Here is a 15,585-nt window from a genome sequence, read left to right as displayed (position 1 = left end):
TGCAAGGTCCTTCCTTCCCTATTCTAACCTCTGTGCACAACATGGCAGACCAAGACAATAGTGAATGAGGGAGGTGTTTTGTTTTGGCATGGAATAGCTGTCAGCTTTGCTTGGGCAGAGAGGGACAGGGAATAAACCACATGCTGCCACAAACATGCCATCACGTAGCTGCCCCCCTCTGCCCCCATTGCCCTGCTGCCCCCCAGGCCAGTGCACTCACCTGCAGGGTCCCTGCACTGCTGAAGTCGATGTCAAGGCCGACTTGGTTGCAAAAGTCCATGAGGTCTTTCAGCAGCTTGGTTTGGGGTGGTGGGTGGCGGCGAAGGAAGGCCTGCTTGGGGAAGAAGCGGTAGATCCGATGGGCCACGGCCATGTTCGCCAGCAGCATCAACTCTTCCACCAGCCTGCAGCACGAGGGAAACAACCCCAGGCCCCAGTTAGAGAGGGGAGTCCCCTGGCAAGCCAAGCCAGTCCACAGTGATGGGAATTAACACGACACAGGGGGACAGGGGAGCAGCTTGTAGTTGCTGTCATAAGCACAGATTAGATGTGAGACTGCAGCAAATCCCCCCAAATTCTCACTTTCTAGCTGTGGTTTCCCCAGAGACTCAGAGTAAGCTGCCTTGCTGGCACAGACAAGCAGAAGTCAGTGAAAAATTGACAGCTTAAATTAGGATAAAATAATCTCCCTTTGGGTCATTTTATCTCCTGAAACGCTCAACAAGCAAAACAAACGCCGTGCGAAAGACAGCATGGAAAACAAACACACATCTCTGTCTTCCTGGGCCAGAGAAAACAGCGCCTTGCTTGCTCCCCATTCTGAGCTCGACATGTGTGGTCAGGCCCAGACACCAAGCCCTGCCCCAAGCTGGCCTTCCACCCACAGCACAGCACAGCCCAGCCAGTCCCTGGGCAGGGCAAGCCACTGGCATCACTCAAGCAGGGCTGCCTTCGGCATCCAGGCAATGGTGAGTCCTCACTTTCCAGCTCTGAATGTACACGCACTGAATGTAAACCTCAAGGACTACACACTGCTAAGGAAAGCAGTCCCAGCACTAGGGATCATCTTTGGTGCATTTATGGGTTGTGCTACCAGCTGTAGGGCTGTGTCACAGGAGACTTGTTTACCTGGGCTTAAATAAGCAGAGAGATGTGCTTAACTGGGCTTCCTGCTATTTGCTGCATGTATTCCCAGGGCTGCTAACTGGTGCTAATTGCCAAAAAAGATAATAGATTTACAGAAGTAACCTCATCCTCCCAGCAATGCCTGAGCGAGCTGTGCCTGATTATGCCGGCTCAGCCCTGTCCTCCTGCAGGCAAAGCAGCAATTTTGCAGGGCTGGCTGGGGGACCAGGGCTGGAGCCAATAATCCTGCAGCTCCCAGCTGCACCAGCCACCGCTGGTGAGACTGGCCAGGTGAGATGTGCAGGGTGCTGTGCTCCTGGGGTACTCGCTACAGCAGCAACACATTCTCAGCCTGGGAGTACTTGCCAAGAACTCAAAAGGGAAAGGAAATAAAGACAAGCCCAGAAAAGGAATAAGTACCTGACAGTGATAATCTGCAGTAGAAATATTAGTCTTTAATGGGAAGGAGCTCCCTTATTAAGAGCCTTGCAGATTCTCCCAGAGTGTTTTGTGCCAGAGGCCAATGCTTCAGGCCCTACAGGGAGGGCAGGAGAGACACCCTGGCACAGGGGCAGTGTGGGTGGCGGAGAGCAGCACAGCCTAAATGGGAATGGGCTGCTCACCCTGTCCTTGGGAACACCTGCCCATGGGGAGATGCTACCAGAGGCCAAGGGCTGGGTCGGGTGTGGGCAATGCCCGGCGGCCCGAGCAGGATCAGGACACACTCCTGAGGGACCACTTCCAAGAGAGCTGAGCCAGGCTCTTGCTGCTCCTGTGCAGCTGAGCCGGCAGATGGCAACCTCGGTCCCTCTATGGCCACCGGCTCCGGGGGGTGCAGGACAGCTCTGCGCACCCTGGGGGTGGGGCAGCCAGAGGCATCCAGTGGGTTATGGCATGGCCATCCCCATCTCCTGTGGGTGACTCACCAGCTCTCACACCAGAGGCACGTGGGAACAGTGGCCTGAGGACAGGTGTGAGGCTGTGCCAGCCCACTCTCACACCTGAGAAGCCCTTTCTGCCCAAGCCAGCTCGTAGGGAGGCACAAAAAACAGTGTGGGCTGTGAAAGGCAGCGCCTCTCCCTCCCTTGGGCTTTAGTGAAATGAAACAGGGAGACTTTTCCAGCTCTAGCCCCAGCTACACAGATTCATGCATGGGCAAAGGTTGGCCATGGAGTCCCTGCCCATTCCTCGAAATGTGGCCTCTATGGAGTGAGATGCAGACCCATTTTTAAGGACAAAGCAATAAACAACTGTGAACACAATCTCCTCTTTGGCACTGATATAATGGGCTCATCACATGTCCCAGAGACAAAACCTGCAAGTGAGTGCTCAAGCAGCTCCTGCCATTCCTGTTCCTATTGAGCACTGGAGTGTGAAGCTTCATCTCTTACCTTCAGCGACACTTTGGGCTGGATGCAGTTGCCACCTGATTATTAAGTTCTGCGTTTTGTTTTACTACTCTGGGGCTTGGTCTTTCACAATTTCCTGGAGATATCCTTGTTCTGATGTTGTAGGTAGTACTGAATGGAAGCTCATACCTAGAGCACGCTCCCACCAGGGATGTTTTTTCTCTTAGAGTAAAACTGACAGCCCATATTACCCACTTTACTCTGCAAAATCCCATCCTGGGGAGCACCCAGGAGCTTTGCATCCATGACAGGGTGTGGAGGATGTGACTGTAGATATTCAGAACTGAAAAAGTACTCTTGCTCTCTCACCCAAAGGCAGGGGCAGGCTTTGGGAGACACGTCTGCAGTTCAGGCTTTCAAGGAGCAGGTAACACAGATAAGGCTGGACACTGCCCTGTACCTGGGGGGAAAAGAAACCCCAGCATCTGATGGGTTTGTTTGTATCAGCTGAGGTTAATGAACCCAGAGTGCTCTGGGAAGGCTGCAATGCCCTGAGGGCTGATGCCAAAACACTCTGCACAGACAGAGGGTCCTTCTCATCTCTGGATCACTGGGGGGGTCATAGAACTGCTCCCCCCACATTGCAGCAGTCCTGCAAGCTCGAAAGGGAAGAACAGTGTGGGGCTACTCCATAGTAACTTCTAGCCAGATTTGTTCTAAACATCAGGAGTTAGTCCCCAGGGAAAGGAAAGCAGCTTCCAGAAGGCACAAGTCATAGCTGGCTAATCCAGAGCATGTGAGAGCCTGCCAGGGTCAGAGGAAACAGGCTGGGGACAGCGAAGGAGCTGGCACCTGTGCCTGGAGTTAAGCCATGTCATCTCCCAGCAGAGCAATGGAGTCTGTGGCTCAGGACATGAGGAGGTAGACAAGATCTGCATCAAACAGCTTAATGTGGTGGTCTCATTGCACCTAAAAAGAAAACCTTATTCCCAAGAGGAGCTCACGCTGCATGGGATGTTGGTGACTCAGTGGGATGAGCCAGGGTTAGGACAGCCCACAAAGCTGGCAAGGCTTCAGGTGCCGAGGAGCAGGAGGGCACAGCAAAGCTGCTGCCTTTCTGCCCTCCCCATGTGGCTTTTTAGTTGCACTTTTAGCTCACCTCCTCATCAGGTCTTCAAGTCAGCAAGCACTATGCTGTGGCTTGGAGAAAAGCAATGGATGCTGAGGCTAGTGGGAGCAGAGGCTGGTAGCAGCCTGGATCCACACCAGTGCCTGGTGCTGATGTTACTGGGAGCTGTGCTGAAGCCCTGCTAACTTGTCGGCAGGTCAAATGACAAGAGGTTTTGGTTTGGGGTTTTTTTTTTTCCTTTTTCTTGAAACAGCCTAGCTTGGAGTCTGGCTCAGTACAGCTGGCAGACGGGAGTGCAAAGAAAAATATTTCATGGCTAAAAAAATGGAGACAGAAAGACTGGTCCATCTGAACACGCACTGAATGAATCCCATGTGAAATGCATTCTAACACCATCGCTACAGTTTCCTCTGGATTAGCTGAGCTATCCTTGGCTCCTGGCTCCATAAAATCTCATAAACAATTTGATCTGAACTTTTGCCCTTTCTGTGCTGATGTGAGGTTTCCTCTGCCATCCCACAGACAGGGCTAGAGGTCAGCAGGTGGCTGTCCCTCCCATAGGTGCCTGCAGATCCCAGCTGTCCTGTTCACCCAGGCTGCAGGAGGGAGCGTTTCCAAATCTGTTCAGTGCATCATTTAACATGTGCACATGTGAGAGGGAGGAGAGGGAGTGATGGGATGGCTTATGAGCTCTGTAACATGTACATCTCCTGTTGGCTCTTTCAATACTCTGATTTTTCTTATGAGTTATGTGGGTGAAACTCATAATCTGCCTTATGCAAGAGGTTAACCCGAGTGTATGGTTTACACTCATGTCTGAGTTTCAAACGTGACCAAGGCATACTAGTCCCTAAATCTCATCAACTGCTGGGGAGATTTCAGATTCCTGAGGTGCTCTTAAATTCAGGCCTTGGTGCTTTTCAAAGTATCCTAAATGATGGTCACAGCTACTGTAGGCAAAAAGCCACCTGTAAAACCATCCAGCTGAAGAGTACTGATGTAATCTCAATGGCAGCCCCAAACCCAAGCTACTGGGCTGTAACTCCTCTCAGACAGCTCCTGCCAGAGCCAAACATCCATGGGACATGGGAAGAGGAGCTACACACTCAGATCCTGGAATTGCTTTACTAGCAGCATTACCATTTGCTCTGTAAAAGGTTAGGCAGACACTTCCCAATCTCTTGATAGCAACATTGAAAAAATATCGACACCCTTAGCAAATTGGTTGGTTGAGGGCAAATAAAATACTAGTTTCTCGTGCCAAATCTCTGCAGAGCAAAGCAGGGCAAGTAAAATGTCTATTTGGCTGCTTGTCTCCATGGCAATACAGCCAGGCTATACAGCAGCCATCGAAGTGCCCACTCTCCCTGATTAACTTGACAAACGACATTAGCTAAGCAAGGTTCCTGAAAGGGAAAGACAAGGAGTACTTTGTTTGCAATCCAGTAAGTGCAGGAAGGAGGTAGGCAGCTTAAAGAGAAATGTCACTAAAACATCTGCTGTTCCACCAGTGTAACAGACCCACAGGCTTCAGAGCCAACAGCAGTGAGGTGGGGCTGGACACATGAGCACAGCTCTTCCCCCATGCCGCCTTCTTCACTTCCATCCCCTCTGCAAGATGTAACTGATGGGTGCATGCAGGTGTTGGAAGAGTTATCACAGCTGAGGTATGAGAGACAAACCCAAAACACCATGCAGCTCTCCTATGGCAGTCTTTTGCTTTTGACGGGCTGAAGAAGTTGGTCTTTTTATCATGTGTAGCTCATTGTAGAAACCTGCTCCCAAAGGGACAGAGCCGAACTGTTCTGATCTGGACTCTGAGCTCCACTTGGTCCCTCTGGCTGGGTCAGCTGCCACCAGGTAAATCCCCAGTATCTTTCCAGCAACTCAGACTTGAGCCAAATGTAACCACCCATTTCTGTAAAGGTTACCAATCTTCTTTCTCCTAACCCATCACAAAATCCCATCTGTTCCTCTCCACCTTGCCTCTCCTTCACAGCACGTGCTCCCTCCTGCACAGGAGGAAAAAAAAGCACAGGGAAAAAAAGCTTTTGTTGCTCAAACTCCTTCCCATCTATGGATGGATTTAGCATCCCAGCTCAGTATGGGTTTGTGCTTCAACGTGCAGTCAAGACTTCTGGTTCCTCAATCCATATCTATGTGCCTGCCTCAGGTGTCCAGCTCCACGCTGGGTCCAAACAGGGTTAGGACAGTATAGCTTTGAAAGCATCACACTTGGTTTGTGTTTGAACCAAACAGTGCCACTGGAGGCAGCTCTGATGTGTTTGTGTGTGTCTGAGAGGGCTCTAAAGACACTGATGGATATATATCCCCTTGCTAAGGGCAGTACACTGCTGAGAGCCTTTGCTCTCTGCTGGCTTGGAGGGGATTATAGTTACAGCACACTCTCATAATAAACAGGAGATCTACAGCCACCTCCTGGGAATGAGACTCTAAATCCTGCTGCATTTGCCCAGAGAAAAGTCACCTTCCACAAAGGGCTGCAAACAGTCCTGTGCACATCCAACAGCAGCAGCAGCTGAAGGAAAGTGGTAAAGAAACAGCACCACGGTTCAACCAACAAACCCTCTCCAGGGTGTTAAGTCCAAAGACGCTGGATGTGGTACGACTTTTTCTTCTTTTCTTTAAATCATGTTCGTTTATTTTTGATTACGGCTCTTCCATGAAGCAAAGGAACTTGAGAGGTTTCTATAAAAGCTCTTATAAAAGCAACATTACCTAATCCTGCATCTCCTGAGAGTGCAGCCAATGACAGAATCATGCTCTTTGGCGAGTAGTTGGACCGGCACTTGCAGTGGCTCTTTTCCATGCAAAATTCTGCAAGAACAGTGTACTGCCTTCCTGGTGACACTCTGCCTAACCTACAAACAGGAGCATCTTCAGCCATCCACTCTGGAGCAGCGCTGCTGCTTGAAGAGTTCTGAAAATCAAATCCCATTATCCAAAAAAACTGGATGTTACATACAAGCCTTGCAATGTTGGTGTGGAGCTCATGTTGCCAATGACAGTTGCCAAAAGACCAAAAGACCTACTTTTTTCCTGAAAGAAAAAGTAGTAAAAGGCAAGAACACTGGCGGTTCCTGGCTTGATGAAAGTCATTTGTGCTCCTCTCGCAGCTAGCAGTAGCCTTGTACAAAGCATAGCTGAATAATGGAATTACTCCACTTTCTGAGATTGCTCAATTAGCTCTTGGTTAAAACTGCTAACACTGAAACTTGATGAGAATAGCAGCTCTGAGGCAGTTTTAGATTCATTTCTTACTAAGCAAGAATGGCTTTTCCCTCTAATGAACTCCCTTTCTGGGGTATAAAGAATGCCCTTTTCATTTGTTATGGTGCCTTCCCAGTAATAGATGACTACAACACAAATGCATGGGAGGGTTCTCTGAATACAAATGTCACTTACAGACCACGCTCACACCTTGAGGCTGGAAATGCCACGAGACCACTCTCTTTGCTTTACCCAAATTATCTGCGGTACGGTGGAAAACCGTTTTAAGCTCTCAGTATTGAAGCTGGCTCCTGAAGGCATTTGGCATGATTAGGAATTAATTGCCTAAAGCCTGATGTACTGGTTTGCACACAGGGATTTAGACCACTAGAAAAACCTCAGCCTGAGTTCCTCTGAAATTATCGACAGCATTGTGCAGCCTCGTTACATGAAAGTGCTGCCCTGATCTGGCAGTATGATGCCAGGGTAGACGTCAGGGTGCTGGACGGCACAAGCGGCCCCAGAGCCTTCAGCACCTCTTGGCTCTCGGCTGTGTGGGTGAAAAATGCACCCTGCCTGGCCTGGAGCTCCTCACCCTCATCTGTGGTTTGTATGGAAGTCAACACCTGCCTGCCCTACCACCCTCCATCCCATCTTGATCAAAACGGCAATGGAAACACCACTGCACTGAAGTGAGTGTTGCAGAGGACACAGGCTCTGTGGGCTACGCCTCTTCATTAAATGTTAATATATCTGCAGTCTGCTCCTTTTCATGCAAATTGGCAACAACCTTCAGACTGAAGTGCCCCTCTGTGCCAAAACAGCACCTTCAGCTGCTGTGGGCCAGGGATGAAAGTTTAGACCTGCATCCATGTGCCGGGCCACACTGGACATGGAGGCACAACTTCAGCAGGCTCCCTCAGTCCCAGCTCCAGCGTTCTCCACAATTTTCTCAAGACTATCACATTTTTGAGCCCAGGGCAGAGAACCTTGGGATGGGGCAGAGGAGATGGAAGATACCTCACAACCAGCCAGACTGGCAGTCCACATTCCTGAGACATGCAGTCTGATATACCACTGGCTCTGAAAGCACAGCCTATGACAAGACACATAATATTAATGTCATCCAGAGTCTGGCTAAGAGGGGAATGGAAAGAATTCCTGAATGAATGCAGACAGCCCCTCTGCTGACGGGAAAGTCTCCAGCCCCACACATCAGGCCAGCACCGCCTGTTATCAGGCTGCATTTCCCACTGAAAGGAGGAAGCTGGAATGAAAGGCACTTTTCCTCACCATTAAAAGTTTATACAAGTGATTTATGGGTCAGAAAAATTAGAAGCTCGTTGCTGAGTGCTCCATACAGCAGCGTGTGCTACGTGGCTGCTGACCAGAAATGCCAAGACCCATTAGGTGGAAGCAAAGGGCAGCACGATGCAAAGTTAAAGATGCTTTTTGCCGATTTAATTAATTAGCCAGGTCTTTTCTCCATCCCCTGCAGCCTTCATTAACGTAACATTGAAGTGAAGAAATATTAACAATTCAGACAACACATTAATATTAACACAACACCTGCAAAATGCAAATGTAAGTCCATTAGATAAACATGATCTTAAGCCATCAAGGCAGAAATAACATTCTGACATTTTGTAGCACAAGTATCCTGCAGAGATACTGTCCATCACTTATGCTCCATTATAAAGCCATGGCCCCTGGTATGTGGGGGGCTCCTCCTCTGTTACTAGTCCCTGAAAGGATGAGAAAAACTTTCATTTCCATTAAGACATTTGCCTGTTCCATATGCAAAGTGTCTTACTAAAGCCATGTCATGAACCAGAAAGATCAAAAGCGATTTTTAAAAGGATTTTATCTCTGTGCTGGCAGGGATAGAGATAAAACCTGAACCTGATAGCTTGTAAATATTAACCTACACTTGGGATCGCTCCAAAACATGAGCTTTCTATTACAGTGGTTCCATCTGAGATAAGTTTTCATTAAGGGAGAAACAAACAGTTAATCACCTGGAGAACTGATAGTGCCGTAGGGAGTCAGAGACTGCTAGAACCAGCCTTCCTGTTCCACATTCCCCATCAGCTAATGCTCTCCCAGACATTCCTGCTGAGGAGACATTCACACCCTGTGTGTGTTTCTCCTTTCAGCCTTTGGATGCTTTTTTCCAGTTTACCTGGCATTAAAGAGTTGATTATTTCCAAAGCAGGAGACAATCTGATGGACAAGGGGGAAATAAGGAATAATGGATGAACATCCCAGACTAGAAGCATATTCTGAGATGGTCATCGACTGGGAGAGCATCCATCTACCAACCAGGATATGACCCAGGGACAAACAAGCAGGGGCCTGCAGAAGCTCATGAAGAGATGAACAACAAAAGATAATTCAAAAAAAGTTTAAAATACCAAAACCATGGAAAGTAATCTAAATAATCTGGCATCCAAGCGCACTGGTGGTACAACAACTCAACATGTACCTCCTTATGTTCATGAAGTGCAAGTCAGGCAGTGACTTGCTAAGTAATATCCTCTTTTGCTGCAAGTCTCTGGTCCAAGCAATGCAGGATAACCAAAGTTTGGATCAGATTGGCCTTTTCCAGTTGAGTTCTAGCAATCTCCAAGGTCAACTTTCTTACAGCCCCTCTGGGTGCCTGTTCCAGTTCTTAACCACACTCACAAGTGTTGTTTGAGCTTTATAGGAAGAGACCTCCAGGAGAAGCAATCACCCAGACTGGCCAGCCTTCAGCAAGGGCCTTGCCAGAGGAGGAATGCTCAGGAGAAGCTGGCTACAGATCAAGGGAATTAGAATGACCACTGGGACCAGTGGTTCTGAGAAGATCCATGTCAGAAAAACACACTCAGCTTAACAAGGTCCCCAGCAGACAACACCTAAAGGCAGCTGCTCCCTGGTTGTGGGATGCTCTGCTGGGGATGCTGCTTTCCAGGCAAGGCCACAGAGCAGGGCTCCCAGCACTGCCCTGGTTCAGCCTCAGATTTGCAGTTGTAGCACTGAGTGTGGGCAGGTTAAGGGGAACAGTTGTATCAATACCGAGCGAGGGATCCAGCTGGCTCTGGCTGTATTATTCTTGGTCTGAAACAATTGCAAAGCACAACACACGAACCTTCTGGTTACCAGGACTTTCAAAGACATGGAAACCCTAAGGGGAGGGGAGCAAGGTATGGGGGACACTGACAGCAGATCGGGGTTAAAACAACCAATAAAAGTTGGCAGGGAGATGAAAGGGAAATGGGCAACACAGAATTTGGGGGTGATGTTTTCTAAATACCCTACTGAAATATTCTGGATAACTTCTGTTTTCAAGCAGCCTCTTGGCAGATTAAAACGTCCCAGAAGGTTTTATATCCAGCTCCTACAATCTTAAACTAAATATTAGGTGAGAAAAACATGCTGCTAAAGGAAAGTCAGACACAGCCATGAGTGAAAAACAATGATCAGGAGAATGAACATATTGGGTTTGTTGAATATACAATCAGCATCAGTTTTCTTGTCCAAAAAATAAAGCCAAGGGAATAAAATGCAGAGATGAGCAGAATGGAAAAGCTGTAGGAAATTTAGGCAATCTCCCCCCGCCCCATCTTTCCCAGGCAAGACGCTCACCCTGCCTGGCCTCAGTGAATAGGTTTGGAGCTTCGCCGGGAACTCCTGACAGAGCCTTACCCCCTCTGCAGCAGGACAGGCTCAAGGTACAATGGGTCTTTTCCATCTGTAACTTCTCTCTCTTGACTTTTATGTGCATTGATTCAAAAGCTACTTGATTTACTGACGCAGGGGCTGTGAAGAGTCTGGCTTGGTCTAAGGACAGCCTGAGGTTAAAGGTAGCAATGCAATTTCACCACCACGTCCATTATAAGAAAATGTTCAGATCTGAACTTACAGTCATGTTGCAGTGAGCTCACACATTATGGTAGGCTGAAATCACCCTCATTTACACAACAGGATTGAGAAAAAACTGACAAACATCCTCCTGGAGCTGGGCACACAATGGGAAAAGCCAAGCAGCATGGATGGGAGTGGGTGCTGAACGGCACCTCGCTGCCAGAGAGGAGGATTTGTGGCCCTGGTGACAGAGGGTTGTTCATCTCCAGCTGGAGCTACTTACAGCCAGATGGCAGATGAGGATAGGTAAGGCAGTTTCAGTGAGACCATAACAGGTAAGGATGGGTGGCATCATCTAAGCAAGAAAGAATCATATCCTTAAAGTCCAGAGATGGATACGACAACTCTCCAGAGCTGGATTAGTAGAAAAGGACTTTGTTTCACATCACGGTCCCTCTACTGAAATCACATGAAAGTGAGAACAAGCTCTGTTGATACTGAGGTCTGCAAAACCTCACACACTGCTGGGTGAAGTTAGCAAATGTCTCTGCCCCTGGATCTCAATTCCAGTGAGTAATCTGGTTATTCCTGCTAATTCCTCCACTGATTTTTATGGATCCCTCAGCTGCATTTAAGAGCAGAGAAACCAAAAATAAATCCACAATGATACCCTGAATTGCTCCTTTTTCACTAGATCAAGGCAAGTTTGGTTAAAATAAAGACCCAGGTGTGATGAAAAAGAATTCTTGCTATGTTACCTTTCAGGCTCTGCAACCAGAGTTCAGCAGCACAGACCAACCTCCCAAAAAAATCTACCATCACCAAAAAGCAGACATACAGATCTGTCAGCACATTTGTGCTGCTGAAACCAACCAGTCTAAGCACCGGATTGTGATAAGATTTGCAACACTGTCATCTTGCAAAGCCTTGGCAGTGCCTTTTAATCCTTGAAAAGGAGCACTTCAGCCATCAGTTCTTGTCTTTATATATTAATGTTGCAAAGCCAAAACAGCAACCTCTCTTGGAGCACGGGGCATATCCTAAGATGCCCTGGAGTTTTCTTGCCCTACAGACATTGAGTAGTAATCTCCAAATGACAAAACAGAAATAAAATCATATATCCTCATGCTTTGGTGAGCCTCCAGTCCAGGCCTGACAGATACCTGGCTCTGGGTGCTGCATCTCTCAGATTACTTAACCCTTGAATGAACAGGGAAGATGTACATTTAGAAGAAGAAAGCCCAGTTTTATCCTTTTCCCCCTTCAAATCCACTTTAAAGCTCTTTCAGAGAACCCTGCTAACTCTTGTGCAAAGATCCTTTTCCCCCTTTAAGGCAGGTGTACCCTGCCTCCAGATCTGGTACTGTGTAAACCTACCTACAATGAAAAAACCTGCAAATTCTCTCAGTGACCTCAGGCTCAGAATCAGGTATTGATCTGCTGGTTCTTCCTGTTCCTTCCCTCCTCATTTCCTGCAACTGGAAGGATAGAGGAAACACTACCTGTGCTCCTGATTCCTTAATCAGTCACCCTAAAGCCCTGAAATATCTCTTGAATGCCGTTGGACTTCTTGTTGAAAGTTCATCGCTGCCTACCTGAACAATCCATAATGGATAATATCCGAGGGCTGTACCAGCGTGGAAAGTTTTCTCTTCACATCTTTAACCTGGGCCCCAGGGAGGTAGCAGACTTCCCTAACGAGTGGGTCTGGTCTGCATATTGGGCCTTCAGCTCTCTACCAAGGGTTATTCAATAACATCGAGTAAAAGCTTTGGGAGCTTCCTCCAACTGATCAACCTGTTAAATCCAGACAGCTGAGGAAGACAGTGAAGGAGGACAGATGCCCTTTCCTGACCCAACAGGGGACAAACCCACCCAGAACCACTGCCTGCAGCAGCAAGGTGACTGTGCCAAGAGGTGTTAAGAGAAAGGGGGCACACGCTAGTTAAAACAGACAATCCAAGTATCTGGGAAAGGGCAGGGATTACAAGAACCTGGTAACCCACCACAGGGGATATAAAAGCTTCTGTTACTGCCCACATTTCATGTACTCACATGTGCTGTCTGGACATGACAGACACCAGAAGCTTCTGTGAATGCTTGTGGAAGTGTGACCCTCTGTAGTAGGAGAGGTACCAGCCCCATTTCAGTCTGAGTTTGCTCCACAACACACCGAGATAGATTCCACACAGAAAGGAAACAAGTTTGAGAGTGATGCATGGATGGGCTGAATGTGAAAGCATGGGAAATACAGCTTTTGGTACGTGCAATCCAGGCACATTATACCCTCTTTGAAACTCACTCTCCCATTGTTACTTAACATCCTGCAAGTTTCAGCCAGAGACGCAGTCTCCCATCCGCGCCCCAAACTGGCCTGGGTATGGCTGGGAAGAAGAAAGGGAGCTTGAAATGAACTGTGGAAAGATTTAAGTGCTCTAACTGCTGCTTTCCAATACAATTTTCCACTTGGGGCAGGGGAAGGGAAGGAGGAAAGCCTGACAGTAGTTTAGAGCCAGTCACAATTGTGACAGGTTCTTCTTTTCCATTTCCAACCAGCTCACAAGCAGAAGGAGCACTTTAACTTCCATTAATTATCACAGCCTTATTTCAGCCTAGGGTTTCAGAGCAGCAGTGGCAAATTCTTAGGACCTGCTAGGAGCAGGTCCTGCCTCAAATTGTGTGCTACTCTGCTCAGTACAGTAAAACTCTGTCACTCAAGAAACCAAGAGCTACTGCAACTTTCCCTAGAGTACCTTAGTTTGCATCTCCCATAGGTAGCATCAGTACTGTCAGAGAAGAGGATCACACAAACAAATTCTTGCACTCCAGATTCTGAGAACAGGTTAACAGCCATTTAACAGATGGATCTGTTGCACTCCCAAACTGTACATACAGAAAAAAAAGGAGCTTAACAGAGGAATACATCACTTCTGTCTCCTCCCTGACTATCAGAGACTCTCGTCGTAACTCTACCACCACGTGAAATTTATTGCATTTATCAGTACTGGATATGCAGCTTCAAAGTGTGTACATGCTGCTTAGGGAGATGGGAGATGCAGACAGCTTGAACACACGGGCCTCACACAGCTGGGGCAACACTATTATGAAATATTGTTATGTGGTTTCTCCCACTTCTTGGCTTCATCACAAACTATCAATGAATGTTATAAAAAAGTAGCTGCAACTGACATGTGCCTGTGCAGGGATAAGATGCCCTAGCTCAGCATTTCAGCCCATGCTGCCCCATGTCCCTTCCTGCTTCTCTGCCAACAGGACTGATCCATTCTCTGCTGGTCTCCTCTGCTGAGACCCAGACCCAGTCCCTGCTCCCACCCACTCCCCGTGCCCGGCTTCATGCTCAGTGATGACATGATATGTCACTCTCCCTTCCCCACTTGATACTCGACCTTTGCAGAGCTGCCCCCTCTGACACTCACAGCTCGCAAACCACTCACAGGTATTTTTAGGATTACCCTTTGGCACTCAGTAATGAAAGGAGGGAGATGCTGCTGCTACATGCAGCCAGACCTCTTCCCAGTCACCCTACAGTCACCCCAGGAGATCCTGGTGAGCAGCCGTCTTGCAGTTCAGGTGCTTTGTGGTTCTGAGTGGAAAACAAGCCCAGCCACAAACAAGGTATTCATTTCCCTGCCTGCACACCTGGAAGAGCTGATGGCTCCAGCTGTGGCAAAATTTCCAGTACAGAGCAGGTAAGAAGCAAGGCAGTGTGCATCCGTGCCCTAAAGGAGAAAGGAGGACTGACTATAAGTTCAAATTTAGACTGATTGGGATATATTGTGCCAGGATGACAAGGTTCCCACAGCAGCTCCACAATCAGCTCTGAGTCACACAGGAAGCAGCCTGGGGAGCAATTACTGGTATACAAATGCTCTTGAGCTGCAACAAAAGGAAGGCAAGGAGTTTCCCATCAACACTCCTTGAAGTCTTTATCTCGCCCACTTAGGCTAGGGAGGATAATTCCTTCTGCTTAGACAAGTGAAGGCTCGGCAGAGCATCTGCTGGGGGGCCAGAGATGCTGGAGGGGAAGTGACCAGTGACGTGAATCAGGGGTGAGCAGCAGCCACAGCAGCACAGCAGGTTCATCCTGACAGCATCATCCCACTCCCATGCCAGCACTTGTGACTGCAGGAACTACGCTGCATTAGGAACAAGCTGTTCCTCTAATTTAGTCCTTCTGACTCCTCTGTTAAAGATTTTCCTGAAAATATTTGGGGCTTTGACTAGCCAAATGCACTTTTATAACTGACTTCAGATCTCTAGCTGCCACTGCACTATGCCCTGCAGCCCAGCCTGGGCTACAGAGAGCCACGGGGCAGGAGGAAACTCTGAACCACAGCCTGATCCCAAAACCAGGTCTGCAGCTCCCCACAGTTTAATCCTTCCCCCTGCATCCTCACACACATAAGCTTTTTATTCTAGCAACCACAGACTACTCTAGGACTAAAGGGGAAAAACATAACAGCAATGCACGCCCAGTTGTTCATTTTGTATGTGCTGACAGTCTCGCTTTAATTCTACTTTCCACGTTTAAGGTGTTAATGGGAACCTTGATGCATTTCAGAGGGAACACGCACAGATAGAAGACAGATGAACAAGTCTAAAACCCTGCTTCCAAATTTCATATCAAGTGCTAGATTTGTTTATATCCATATGATACAATCTCCATAAAAGCAATCAACCACCACCGAAAGGAGATGTTTCAATATCCGCACAGCCTTCACAAAGACTAGGCATTAGGTTTTCTTTTATGATGTAGAATAATATAATGGATTCCTTCCACAAGTTCCCAAATGTTGTTATTAAGTATTACTTCTCTAATAAAATATGCTGCAACATACAGCAGTACATGATGTGGCATTGACACGAGTCTTTTCTCTATATAGG

At 47.9% G+C, this 15,585-nt stretch overlaps 1 protein-coding gene across 4 annotated transcripts in view; it reads right to left on the bottom strand.

The window, feature by feature from the left end:
• DIS3L2 (DIS3 like 3'-5' exoribonuclease 2) overlaps positions 1-15,585 on the bottom strand; it is a 182,863-nt gene that overhangs the window by 10,041 nt on the left and 157,237 nt on the right. For all 4 annotated transcript variants that reach the window (XM_027647397.1, XM_027647400.1, XM_027647401.1 and 1 more), the window contains one exon: positions 221-404. In XM_027647397.1, the coding sequence (XP_027503198.1) occupies positions 221-404 (184 nt within the window). The remainder of the gene's footprint in view (positions 1-220; positions 405-15,585) is intronic.

The sequence above is a fragment of the Corapipo altera genome, unplaced genomic scaffold, assembly GCF_003945725.1.
Source record: "Corapipo altera isolate COAL_440 unplaced genomic scaffold, ASM394572v1 113, whole genome shotgun sequence".
In the NCBI taxonomy this organism is placed as follows: domain Eukaryota; kingdom Metazoa; phylum Chordata; class Aves; order Passeriformes; family Pipridae; genus Corapipo; species Corapipo altera.
Note: the sequence above shows the minus strand (reverse complement) of the source record. Positions and strands in the feature narration are given on the sequence as shown.